A 14,291-nucleotide genomic window follows, 5' to 3' on the forward strand; every position below is an offset into this window, starting at 1 on the left:
AGAGTATGCGTGGTATATTATAGATTGAACACAGTACGTCATTCTCGCATCTCACTGATATGGCATAATTATGCAATATGGGTGATTGTGAGCGTGAGCTCTACTATCAATGGGTAATAGTTTACTACGACGTCACTGATTTTAGAGCGGCCTTCCCCATTACGGTATATTAATTATAGCAGCTGTTTTTCGGGAATTTCCCCAGCAATGCGATTTTCGAAACGATAAAAGACGTTCCATTTGATATTGGGTCATTTAAACAATTACCTGCTCTCAATACACACGCTGCCAAAACGGCTCTCGTATTTCTCGTCATTCTATACTCAAAAAAGAAGAAGGAAGAAAACTTCAAGATTCTACTACTACCAGTCTCAGTAAAAGATTTCATGATGCGATTGACTCTACAGTTATTCATAGCTGGATGGCTGGTAGCTTGCACATATTTATCAGCTAATCCAGGTACATACGTAGTGATTTTTCACTTCTTTCTTTCTTTCTCTCTCTCCCTCTCTCTCTCTCTCTCTCTCTTTCTCTCTCTCTCTCTCTCTCTCTCTCCCCCTCCCCCTCTCTTTCTCCCTCTCTCTCTCTCTCTTTCCTCTCTTCACCCTATCCCTAACCCATCAAATCATTCCGTATCAATTTTTTTGTTTTCAAGTTAGAACTTAAAGAAATGCGTTGAAAATTGTAAAAACGGTTTTAAATTTGCTTGTTCGATTTCCAGGGTAAACAAAAGAGGCATAGAGTTAGGCCTAATAATATACTCTTCATTAATTTTTATTTTTAAGGATGATCTTAAACAAAAAAGGTCATGTTAAACTTTCTTAATACTGAATATAGTGTCCATCAACCACACACTTAAGAATGCCTTAGCAATGAAGCTACTAGTAGCTTCTGGTCATCAAGGTATTGCTTCACCCACATGGACTTAATGTCGTCATGTTTCGGGAATTCCCCCTGTCGATCATCGGTTTGGAGTGTACAATTAGGGACTCAATACACGACTAAACTGTCTATAGCTAAGCTATAGGTGTATATACTTACCTTTGTCTATCAGTGAAGTTTCTTGGTGTCTAATCATATATTCCATTGTCTACTCTTATCATGCTCAGTATGGTAGAAATTTAATCCAAATTAATTGCACAGTCGCTGTGTTGTCTGCGATCCAGGCTATCGTTCCATGACATTCCCGCCACACAAACGACCATGTAAAAATGTTATTCGTAGAGTGGAATTCGAATGAAACCAACTAAAGTAAGAACCACACAAACGGCGATATAATAATGTTATTTGTAGAGTGGAATTCGAATAAAAACTACTTGAAAATACAACTAAAGTATTAGTAAGAATACTTTGATATCTGCAAGAATATTATAATCCAAGGGCGTTGCACTTGATGTACAATAAACAGCATGCACGGTAGCCGAGCGGGAAGCGGGGAATCCCCTTCCAAAAGTTCCATTACTTAGTCTTTAACAAAACTGCTGATTTGATACTTAAAATAAAATTGATTTTAATTTTTGTAAGATAGTGAGATAAGATCGTTTTTAATTTTTAAAATGTTTCACAATTTATGATTTTTCAAAACTTTAATTCAATTAAATTTAAGTATTGATTTGTAACCACAATTCATAACGTTTATGACAGAAAAGTCCAACGTAAGACTATCTGTGCGACCCATTCCTAATAGTAATAGCTCACTGCACTGTGATCACAGTATGCACCAGCCGAATTCGATTCGTAATGATCAAGAGAACCAATATTTAGGTGAGGCGCAATTTACGGATCTTTTGTCTTTTGTCTTTTGTGATGGACCAACAAAGCTACTGCGGTCACTTCTTGGGTCGTCTTTGATATGGGTTTTTTCATGTGGCCATACGATTTCATCACATCAGATCATAGAGTCATCAGATATATCGCCAAAATTTGCACTCGGATCAGATTTACCGACATTTACTTTTTTCATGACGTGCGGCGCTAGGGCTCTGGCGTCGACACCCCTTCTCAGGCAGAAGACGTAATTATGGGGGAATTAATTATTTTAGAACTTCTTTTTTCTAGACCTCTAGCCTAGCTCCCTGAAGAACCATTCGTTAAATTAATGAATAATGGCTCTGAATACAGAATAGAGCAATCCATCTGTATTATTTTAAAGTAACTATCATTATTTGTTATGTTCATAACAAATTGTGTATGTATTTAGACTCTATATGTATGTTTTTAATACAGAAAATCAAACTAAACCAAACTACAATGTATAATTTGATAATACGACATGAGTTTCATACCCATCTGCCGTGTGTGTACTCTGCCAATGCTCTCCATCTATTTATGATTTCTGTTGTTATGCATGTTGAGAATATGAAATAATTAGTTTGTCAGAAGGACCAACAAAATGACATGAATTTTTAGTTGACATTGCGTTGAAACGACGGTGAAACCCAGGGATGCATGTTGTGTGATGTAATTGTAAAGATCAATTTGCTAATAATGACTGCATTTATCAGAAATGATGTGTGAGTGAGGCTAGCTGTCTTGTGGACTCTGGTTATCATGATTATGACTAGACAGAAATAACCGTCTGATATGGGTAATTTCTTTAATAAAACTGACATTTGTTGACATTCTAGTGGAGCCAGACATAGTCTCAGTGGACCAACCGACGACATAGAGAGACTAAAGCTTTTGGTCTAGGTTATGACATGCCTATTTTAATCATTTTGGGACCTTTTAGGTTTCAACAACATTTTACATAATTCTGTATTAAATATTTCCCTTTCTTTTTCTTTACTTTTCAACTTGCAGCCTCGGCCAGCCTGTTCAGCTGTGGAGAGTTTTTCTACAATCCTATCAATCAGAAATGTTGTGGGGGTCGCATACTGAGAACTCCAGTGGAACTTGAATTCGAATTTAGATGCTGTAAGTACCTCTTAAAGGGATCCGATCTCTTTAAGTGAAGTTAATAAAGGGTCATTCAAATTGTCTTCGCTGCTATTTTTCATGAAAGTGTTTGTTTCAGACTTAGGTTTAGAAGAGGTCCACCTGGTGTGTATTGATGAACATTTGGCATATTCCATTTTCTTTTGAAATTTCACCAAATTGCTTATCAAATAATCAAACATTTAAATAATTTATAAGATATGTTTTCAAGAAAAAGTGAAAGTGTGTTATGCAAAGTCTTTTTAAAAGGGAGAACTGAAGCCATTTGAAGGACTGTCTGAGGAAGTGATAACTTAGCATTTAGGCGTCATTTATGTTAGATGAGAGTTTTGCCTGTTAAAGATTTTATTATTATTGTTATTGTTATATCAGATTGCTATTTTGTTATGATTGGAATTAGGAGGATCTAGGTTAAAGTTATATTGGTTCAAATCACTAAATTTGTTTTTTCATTCCATTCTTAGGTGGAGATGAGCTATATCGCTTAGATGGAACATGGGAATGCTGCCAAAACACCAAGATGGACTTAGGAGGAGATGCAGTCTGCTGCAACAATGAGATAACCAACTCTACCACCCATGAGTGCTGCGGTAATCCGCGCGCATCTCCGCACAAGCATCAAAAACAATTAGGTAATAATAATAATAATTAGAGGCATTTCTATAGCGCCGTCTTTCTAGAAGTTCTATTCCGAGGTAGTTTTCTTAGAAATCTGAGTGTTAAATTCTTTTCACAGCTCACCTGGATATCATATGGATGAATGTCACTACCAGATGACACTATCTAACTGAAGACAAAGTAAGAAAATCTTAATTGAAGTGGTTAGGAGCATCAAGCATGTTGTCTTGCAATCTGGTTTTAGAGGAGTATGAATTCTTGTGTGCACATTGGGCATGCTGTAGTGACTGGCTGACCCCCCCCCACCCCCACCCCCATATGTGCACTGTAAACATAGAATTTCAAAAAGGGTTAAAAGTTTAATGTAATCATTGTAAGTATTCTAGAGTTAGGGATATAGTGGTTGCTGTCTTTCATAGTTGTTGGAAGCAGTATTGTTAAGAACTGGACATTATGATGATCAACAGACCTATTGTAAAACTCTATGAGGAGCATTAGTTTGCATGCTTGAAAACTTAAGGAGTGTCTAATTGAACTTTTTGTTACATTGATTTTGTTTGCCTGGTAATATCATACAGCGATACAGATTGCTCTTTCAAATATCTCCTTACCTTGGTTTGTTGTGAAAGTATAGTCTTGATAGTCTAGGTGATAATTTGAGTACCTATTTTCATCCTCTGCTTTATGATCGACAGGACATGAATGCTGTGGAAAGTCTTACTATGACACTGACACCCAAACGTGCTGTGGTCATGACTTCATCTACGGTAATTCCCCTCGTGTCGCTGATGGTCTTGGCTCATGCTGTGGGTCACATACATACGATGCCTCCTCGGAGATCTGCTGCCCTCTACCAACAGGATTGATGCAGTCCCATTCAGTCGGACAATATGGCGTCATGCTCCAGGAGACTGAATGTTGTGGGGATGGATGGATTAATAAGACGACACACATATGCTGCCAGGTATGTACATCATGTCTAGTGGATAATCGTATTATGCTCACATTCTGTTTCCTGCATGGACATATACGCAAAGTCAATGCTGTAATAACAATCTGCAGGTTAGGGGAGGGGGGGGGGGGGGGGTTCTGGGTTATGTAATGTCCAGAGGTTCATGTGATTCAGGTTGTGTGATTGCTCTGTATCACAAGCTTATCAGGGTTATTATGGGTCCGTCGATCTCTGACTTTGAATTGAAAAAGAAAACAATCTTTTCAAAAAAGCAGAAGTGTATACTGCATAATAGTGATGCATACATTGATGGCTTAGTTGTTTAATGATATTTGTACAGTTGAAACAGTCTTTAGACATTGGCTTTTTCTGACAACGGACTTTATCTCATACAATTATTTAAATCATTTCATGATTATAAAACTGACCCAGAATTTGTAGTGAAAGGTAAATAAATTTCTAACCCTATTTCTGTTTGAATCTTCAACATAGGATACACCACAACCACGAGGTAATGGCGCTACCAGTTGCTACGGAAACCAGGCTTATGACCCGACCAAAGAGGTCATATGTGGCACCAGGCTGCATGACATTCATGATGGGAAGACAGAGTGTTGTGCTGGTGAACTCATCAATCCTAATGTTAAGCCTTGTTGCAACGACCCAGATCTCCTAGCACAATCTCCATTCTCTTGCTGTGGACTCGGGTGGAGCAGAGAAGCCTATGACCCCACCCAATCATCCTGCACCGCGCAAGGCTCTAGGATTAAGTTCCCTGAACTTAAAGTCAGTGGTCCAACCAAGCTGTGGGAACAGTGTGATGGTACAACGTACGCTAGTACACTTCAAATCTGCTGCGGTGGTCATCTAACACCAAAGTTTCCTGATTCTCTGTGCTGTGGCTCAGGTATGTACCTCTCATATATTATTCTTATTCACATGTTTATTTTAATATTTTACATCAATTTAAAATGTCATCACAACCATTCTATATGAATTCAAGCAGCATGAAGTGATACAGATCATATTACAGTGAAACCTGTCTATAAAGACCACCCAAATGGAGACAAGAAAAGTGGTCTTTATAGGCAGGTGGTCTTTATGTACAGGTTCCTTTAGTACATGTTTCAATGAGAAAACATTTTCAAGAAAAACAAAAAATGTGGTCTTTGTAGACAGGTGGACTTTCTATATAGCTGGTCATTAAAGCAGGTTTGACTGTACAACCTTTCTAACAGTATTCTTTTTTTTTTTATTAGAATATATATGCATATATATATACGGAGATAGTTCCAACGCCCTTCTTCTGTTTTCTCTGCAGAGTCCTTCAGGTACACAGATCAATTTTGTGTTGTTGATGGAACTCAAAGCAAGGTAGTGGATAAAATAACAGCCAATGCTGAAATCTGCACCGAACATGGTCAGGAGATGGACCTACAGTATGACCCTGAAACACAGACATGTTGCAGAGACCCCTTGGAGCTAAGGGATTGGAGAGTCTTCAATGGTACCCAGGGAGAATGCTGCCTGCTATCAGAGACTCATGTTATACTCACCGATCCAAGTTCACAAACATGCTGCAAAGGTGAGCTTCATGCAGACAAGTTTTTATTTTTCATCCAGCAATACCATAGGTCTAAAACACCTTTTGTTTGTATCGCACTATTTCAAGAGTGTTAACTATAGGTAAAGTAAATCAGTTCTCATCGATCTTTGGTGATTTTCTTGTTTTCTTTATTTAAATGATAATCATTCTGACATCAGAAGGGAAAAAATTGTCAATGGTGTCACTTTGGGGCCTTTACAATCTCATCACAAAGTAATCTGAATTATGTTGTACAAGTACTACCATGGTGTCTTAACTTGGTTGATGTTGTATCGTATTGCACTTATAAAGTCCCTTTCAGACATGGCACAGTGAACCACCTGACCCGTAGAATGTGTCGAATCAGAATTAACCATGTTAACCACGTATAAGAAGAGGCTATTCTGTAGGGATATAGGAATTTTAAAAAAAGGATACATAGCTGTGTGTAACGATGTACTCCCTGATCTGTCTGTTGTTTTACATATTAGACTTATTGGTGCACAATGAAACTTGTTGAGACAGTTTTTATGTGAAACTGCACAACTGATAATTGTATCTAATAATAGTGAACAACACGATGAAGTAGGTGATCAATGATTTAAATATATGTTAGTATGTTGGAGTCCAAGGTTTAACATTTATAAATGTTATTTTATGTGTCACAGCTGGAGAAATCCAGAAGGTCCATCCAACCCCTCTAGGCGAAGGAGAATGTTGCGGCCCAGAGATGATTATCAAAGGCCGACAGCTTTGTGACAGTTCGATGCAAGAAGTAGTGGATATCCCTTTCAACCGTCTAACTCACAATGATGTCTGTGTCCCAAAAGATCGCGAACATAACCTCATTCGCCAGACTTATGACAATCGCCGAGAGGTACGTCTAAACCGTTCTACGTTTTGTAGTTAAGAGTAGGATAGGTTAAAGAGTTATCACAGACATTGTAAGGATATAGATTACATGATTTACCAAGTGCTTTATAAACTAGTCAAAGTTAGAACCTGCCCCAAAAGACACCCATAAACTCACAGATATTATGTACTTATAAAGGTCTCACTTGTGCATATTAGAATAATTTCTCTCAAAATACTCTCACAAATAACTTTTGTTTCCCCATTTTGAAAACAGAAATAATTCCACTTTCCATAATGAAATGCACTTTTAGTGCATAAAAAAATAGTACCAGGCACCTACACAACTTTCATGAGCATGTATTCATTTATCTTTCTAGGTTTTGCAACTTGGTACAAATGCCTTCAATCTGTGCATGCCAAATTGTACCAAGAAATTCTTTTTAACAAATTTCAATGCTCCATGGTAATCATTTCCTTCTCCTCCTTCCCTGTCTATTCTCCAGTTTTGTTCTGATGGTGGTGAGATCATTCCCAAAACAGAAGGCAAGGATCTTTGTGGAGGTCAGATCTATGATACCGACTCCCACATCTGTTGTGGATCATTCATCTATAGACTTGTCACTCATCAGTGCTGCGCCGACGTTGTCCAACCTCTGATAAACGATGATGGGCTCCCTCTAGAGTGCTGTGGGATACAGGCCTACCATTCCGGCACATCCACCTGTAAACGTGGAACTGTATTGGATGATATACCTCAGGCTAATGCAAGGTACATTTCATTTGTTATTATGTGTATGATCAACTATAAATCAAGGAATTAGATAGGCATCACATAATATTGGTTCAAATGGATTGTATACAAAAATGAGAAATGGCAGTCAACTGGCTACATTGGTTTTTCATAATACAATACTTTGGTAACATTTGTTTTCTTTGAAAGTGTTTATATTGAATTGTAGCCCTATTTATTCACCACGACTTGATGAAACAACATTGAATGCCATTTGATTTGATAATTAATTTTAACCCTTTTCTGGTACAGGTATTGTGGAGCGGATGTGTATGATAACAGCCAATATGACTGCTTGGATGGTGGAGAGCTAGTACCACAAGAAGCTGGTCCTTATATCAGGCTCTGCGGAACGACAAGAAAGGTCTATGATATGAGACATCAGGAATGCTGTGAAGAAGATCTGATCGGACCTGGACAAACCTGCTGCAATAGACGCCAGTATCAAACACCAGGTAAGTAGATGGAGTAGTCTTCAAGATATCTTCAAGATAGCAATCATCAGATTGATAATGTTATGATACCATTAAAACTTATTAAGGTCTGTTGTTTCATCCTGACTTGTTTGCAGGAATCCTTTGTGCAATCCTACCATAATAACTTAATTGATGAAAGACCTTACTAATTATGTGTTCAAAATGAAAATAAATAACTTTGATATATATTTAAACTTTGGTTATGAGTGGATCTTTATTCTTCAAATTCTGAAATCATCAATTCTTAACAACTTTGTCATTAGTTGATAAAGCAATAAAAAAGGTATGCATTCTATGCAGCATCTGGTTTGTAGGCATCATTTATTTTAAAAGATAATTAGTTGGTGAGGAAATCATGTGCCAGGGATATTAATTATATCATTACCATCTTTGACACCAACATTTCATTGCTTATTGCAGGGACACCTTTGAAAGGAGGCAAATGCTGTGGAGCTACCGGCTACAATCCCTCCACTCACAGTTGCTGCATCGGTTCCATCTCCCCTATCCATGGAATGGTAGAGCCCGCTTGCTGCATGCTCCAAGCTTACGACCGATCCGTATCAAACATCACCTGCTGCGGTGGCAAACTAAGCCGGAAGGGACAGGATGAGACGGAATGCTCTGCAGCCGATGGAGTGATACACAGACTGGATGAGATTGTGTGCAATGGTGTAAGACATCCAGCTGGCGAAAAACAATGCTGTGGATCTGACCTCTATGACCCTACAACACAAATGTGTTGCAATGGATTCAGGTGAGATATATATCTTCCCTGTCATGCTTATTGAAATGACCAGACTAAGTGTCTATTATGATGTATTCGTTAGTCTGTTATGTTACAGGTAGAACCAGTACTGGTGGAATAATTGACCTTTGTAATTTTCACTTTACATAATGATGATGATGTGCATCAAAGAGACTCAAGTTGTCTTCGTTTGGAAATAAAGTTTTTACCATTTTTCCCTGCATGGCTAAGGGTATTGATTGTTAATTCTACTTCTGACCATTTTCTGTATAGATATGAAGCAGAGGAAGACAGTGTATGCTGTGGGAACAAGCCATACCAAAATACAAGTGATGGAAGTCACTTGTGTTGTGGCGGAACTCTCCATACACAGGCAGGAGGTAAGGAGTGTTGTAACCGTGCTGCCTTTTACCCATCAACTCATCAGTGCTTCACAACAGGCAGTCAGAATATCATCATCAAGCTCTTAGACGACACACCATCCGCTACAGATGCCTTCTGCACTGAGGGGTCGTACAACCCGACCAACCAGACCTGCTGCGACGGCCTCCTCTACAATGGCCTCAGAGAATGCTGTGGAAATCAGGTGATAGAGATGCCCGATCTGGACATGTGCTGCAATGGTGAGATCCATTGGAGGATATATGGTAATCAGTCTCAGTGCTGCCCATCAGGTCAGATCATGCACCAATCAACAGGATGCGACGCACGCCAACTTGACCATGGCCATCAGCTTTGCAATGACACCGAGTACCTTCCTCTGATCCAGGGATGCTGTGCTGGTGATGTCTATTATTTGGATGACGCTCAGTGTAGAGATGATAAGGTCTTCCTGCTGTGTGGGGATCGGTTCTACTCCCAAGATGAACAGACCTGTTGCAATGGCACCTTGGATGATATCCCCAATGGACAGTGCTGTGAGAACACAGCATTCGATCCAACCTCTAAGATCTGTTGCCAAGGGGGTCTGCGTCGCATAGTCAGAGGAAGAGACCAGTGCTGTGGGGAGCTATCCTTTGACGTCACGAGAGAGATGTGCTGTGAGTCAGGACCTGTTCGAATGCCTCGTATCACCCCAAGGGTTCAGAGCAAGATGAACAGGGGCATCTGCTGTGGAGAAGGGTTTCAACCCAACTTCCAAACAAGACACTGTGAAGGTAACATTCTTTCACTGATATTCCACACTTACTTGTTTATCCATCAAAGGCTTTTTTTCCCTCTTCAAAATGGACCTTTTATAATACATTACAGCATTATAATTCTATAAATGAAGAATGATGACCACGGTCAATCCTCAATCCTCGATCCTTTCTCTCTCTCTCACATGGTGCACCCGCAAGCCTACTATATATCTACATCACCATGCAAGCCGACACTATAACTTGTTTATCCATCTAAGGCTTTTTTCTCATTCAAAATGGACCTTTGAAAATACATTACTGTGTTATGATTCTATAAATGAAGAATTATGTAGTACCATACAAAAAAACAAAAAAAGTCATGATGAAACCATAGATGTCGTTCTAAAGATGTGAGCCTTTCTCTACTGATTTGTTTATAAATATATTGATGTCTTTGCATCAGATTTTTAATTGTTTCCAATATTCCTTATTTCAGCTGTTCCATTGGTCTGTATGGGTCTTGAGCATGGCACCCTATGGCAGGAAGCATCGGATGACTGCAGTAAAGACTTCACCTTCCAATTCAATGCTCAACGCATCGACACCAACGACACCTACACCGTCATCAAGCTTGATGTCTATCACCCTCTCCTGGCCCACAACAGTAATGTTGAGATAGACACCCTGATCCTACCAGCTGATGTCGAGTGTAGGAAGCTGATTGTCGGTGAAACCTATATAGCCCTCTCATCGGGAGATATAGAGGGTAGTTCTCTATCTCTAACAAATCAAGATTTCTTAGGGCAGTATTCCAGAAAAATAGCTAGCAGGCTATTACGCAGGAGCTGTCTCTAAATTTACCATATAGTATTCCGTGTATACTCACTAAGTAAACTGTAACAGTTGAAAATATTGTGTACTTGTTTAAATCAATTTCATATTCTTATTGATGTAGCTCTTTTGGAGCCCAAAAAACATACTGAAAGAAAAGAAAAGGAAAAAAAAAGGAAAGGGGGAAAAAGGGATTGCCTTTTTTCTATTGGATAGGTAATGGAAGCATGAATTTCATAAACTTGTGTGGATGAGAGAAATTTGTAATGAATAAGGATATTTATTGTTTTGCTTGAATTATTTTATTTGCGCATTGAAATAAGAAAAAGAGTATAATATTTATGCCCTTTTTTCTTATTTCAATGAAAGTGGTATGCCTCTAGGAGGTTTCTGTACATAGTGATTGTAATATATTTATTTCAATGCTTCATGCAAATATTTGAATGTGAATGAAATGTTGCTTGTAGCTTTTGCAATATTTCCCAGTAGAATTTTTTCCTGTAAACCTATTGACCAGCTGCAAAGAATCAATTTAAAGTTTAGGTGTTCAGACATAGTTATGTATCCCATTGGTTGGCAAGTAAAAGAAGGTTGTAAAAGATTTCAGCTACAAGGTCCTTAGAAACGTGCAAATATCATGAATCTATTGTAAGATTGCAGTTGCAGAATACGATAACTATTAATTTCACCAATTTCCATATTATATAAAAGGTTCATGCATCTGTGATGCTTGTTATTGTATATTTTGCCGATATTTCTATTTTGTATATTTTTGTTATTTTTCATTATTCACAATATTTGAACCTGTGACTTTCATTGTATTGATATTTAATGGATTTAAAAACGAAAGACAAATATAATTGATTCTTAAAGAATTGTAACCAAATATTCAATGATATAGCGAGTCAGAATTGTTGAAAGCTAGAAGTTATTTCAAATTTTTATTTTGATGGTGTTATATTGTATAATATTTTGGTTGTCTTCTCTAAGAAACAAACAAAGTAATTCAACATAAGACATTAAAAAACAGGTTTCTTAAATTCTCTTTAGGTTCAAATTTTGAAAGCATGTCAGTATTGTGTCTAGGAATATTCTTGTACAAACTTCAACGAGATAGCAAGTAAATGTATGTTACAAGAGTTCTGAATCAATAATTCAATGAAATTGCACAATAATGAATGAAATAAAGCTCAAAACAAGAGTGAATGTCAATATTGCTTGGTCACTGCAGAATACAAGTACTATTGAAAAATCAGTGATAAAAGCATTTTGAACCTCTATATTTCTTTGAATATTTTTCTAATTATTTTGATAAATGCCTGTGTGTGAAGTATTGCAGTACCTTTTTTGCACTATAATATTAATCCTTTTCAAGCCCTCATATTGAAAGTGAGAAAAAATTTCTAGGGGAAATAGAACAGCTATTAGAAGCAGATTTATGAATGCTTTAAGATGTATGTAATACATGTGTGAAGTTCATATAAGTATTCTATACATGAGGTACATTGTATCTAAGTAGAAACTTCTACAAAAGAAAAAAGTCACTTGCTAGGGATATATCAAGATTAGACCGTTTAAAAACTCAACTGTTCTTGATTCTAAATGATATAAGGGTATTAATGTAGCTATCAAATGTTTAATAGACAGTTTTGAATTGGAGTATGTGTTACATGTAGATCTTACTGTAAAGGTCGAATAGTCACGGCACAGTAACTTACTGGATTAACTTCATCATTAATGCTCAGTATAAAAATCCTTGCCAATCTCCTATTAAAATGTATCTCTGGTTGTTTTCCTTTGTTTAAATGAATTTCAAAAGTTTTCCTACATTTTTATTTTGAAGATAACTTCTTTCCCCATATGTGTACTTAAGATATTGCCTAACCCTGTTATCACCTTTGATTCTGTGTATTCAAAGTTTTAATGCTCAATATCGGAAAGTTATTTTTCCTGAAATGTATTTGAATCTTAAATTATTATTATTGTACCTTGTAACTTAATAAATAAATTGAAAACAAAATGAAGCATTGGAAGTTGCCATTCAATGTAGCATAATCAGATACAAGTGCTTTTGTTTTGAGAGTCGGTGATTTAATGTGAGAAAGCAAATGTGTCTGGATACCGAGTGTTATGAGAAGTTGAAAACCATATATATCGGATCGGGGAGCAGTAAATTAATCGATGACTTGTGCAGCAAAACTTTGTCATAACCTCGGCCATCACGAGCTGCATTCACACTGCAAGCAAAAATTGATGATTTTTCTCACATTCCATTGTTTTGTCGGAAGTTGCAAGGTAAACGTAACAAAAAACCCACATCTGGAGAGCGTTTTTTTTTAACGGCAGCAGAAATTTCACCAATTTTTGCAATGTAAATGCTCACTCTCATCAACATCAGCAATCTTTCTGGTTTGGGGGGTCTTGGGAACCTCCTCACTTCTGTGTGAATGCATGCAAAGCAGCGACACGTCACGCATGGGCACTACTCACCAGAGGGAACAGACACTGATGTTTTATTTAATGGGTTTTTACAGAAGTGTAAAGGGTGGTCCAAATGCCAATTGCTTTTGAAAATGGTTTTGGGGCTGTGCAAATGGACCTACTACTGTATGTAGTTTTTTCAGAATACCACCCCTGGTAATCCCATGGTTCTTGACCCTTTTCTGGCCAAAGTAACAACTTTGGTAAATATACTGACCCTCACACCTAGTCAACAAATATAAGAACATTGAAATAATAATTGAAAATAGAAAAAATAAGGAATAGAAACAAAATAAAACTTCTAAAACAAAAAAAAGGACATATCCATATCTTTCCCATGCTCGAACTGTGGAATGACTGAAAATGTTTGTTTTATATATGATAGACCAACCCACATCTATCATGTTGAGAACCATTGTTGAACAAGGTGTGTATAATTATAAATATTTGAAATGTTCAGGGGGGGGGGGGATCAAACTAATGGCCGAGTGTGTACTCAAAACCCTCTAGTATATATATCGAAAGTTCTTAGAAGTGGTAAGAAAATGTTCCCCTACATTTTCAAAATAGTATTGCTCTCCAAAACACCATAAGACTTAAAGAGGATAATTGGCACGAGACAGATACCGAGACCAACCAAAGAGGTTCATGATAAATATACAACTCTTGAACAACATGAAAAAAGAAAACAACTACTACTATCGAATCACAGGAAACCCCACTGAACACTACTGCAAACCCCTTCACATAATGAGATAAGCGATAAGTAGCAGCGTCTGTCTGGAATATTCTGAACAAAAAGTTTGATTTTTTTGATACACAAAAATTCATAAAATATATGCAGCAAGACTATTCCCAGCTTTAAAACTTCATAACTTCAAAGATGTGATTAAATGA

At 37.4% G+C, this 14,291-nt stretch overlaps 1 protein-coding gene across 1 annotated transcript; it reads left to right on the top strand.

The window, feature by feature from the left end:
* Positions 1 to 2,567: 2,567 nt before the first annotated feature.
* LOC100892894 lies at positions 2,568 to 13,005 on the top strand. Its single transcript, XM_030998883.1, has 11 exons — positions 2,568 to 2,916; positions 3,402 to 3,569; positions 4,251 to 4,519; positions 5,000 to 5,414; positions 5,829 to 6,092; positions 6,761 to 6,969; positions 7,451 to 7,716; positions 7,990 to 8,192; positions 8,634 to 8,970; positions 9,235 to 10,118; positions 10,579 to 13,005. Exons 2-11 carry the CDS (start codon positions 3,458 to 3,460, stop codon positions 10,935 to 10,937), a joined length of 3,318 nt encoding a protein of 1,105 aa, XP_030854743.1. The 5' UTR covers positions 2,568 to 2,916; positions 3,402 to 3,457; the 3' UTR covers positions 10,938 to 13,005.
* Positions 13,006 to 14,291: the final 1,286 nt, after the last annotated feature.

The sequence above is a fragment of the Strongylocentrotus purpuratus genome, unplaced genomic scaffold, assembly GCF_000002235.5.
Source record: "Strongylocentrotus purpuratus isolate Spur 01 unplaced genomic scaffold, Spur_5.0 spur5_scaffold_5, whole genome shotgun sequence".
NCBI classification, from domain to species: domain Eukaryota; kingdom Metazoa; phylum Echinodermata; class Echinoidea; order Camarodonta; family Strongylocentrotidae; genus Strongylocentrotus; species Strongylocentrotus purpuratus.

Bases quoted from the DNA above. Each gene is read 5' to 3' on its own strand.
- LOC100892894 (XM_030998883.1), top strand. From the start codon at position 3,458: ATGGACTTAGGAGGAGATGCAGTCTGCTGCAACAATGAGATAACCAAC. The intron at 4,520-4,999 runs GTATGTACATCA...TCTTCAACATAG, and splicing joins CGACACACATATGCTGCCAG to GATACACCACAACCACGAGG. The intron at 6,093-6,760 runs GTGAGCTTCATG...TATGTGTCACAG, and splicing joins TTCACAAACATGCTGCAAAG to CTGGAGAAATCCAGAAGGTC.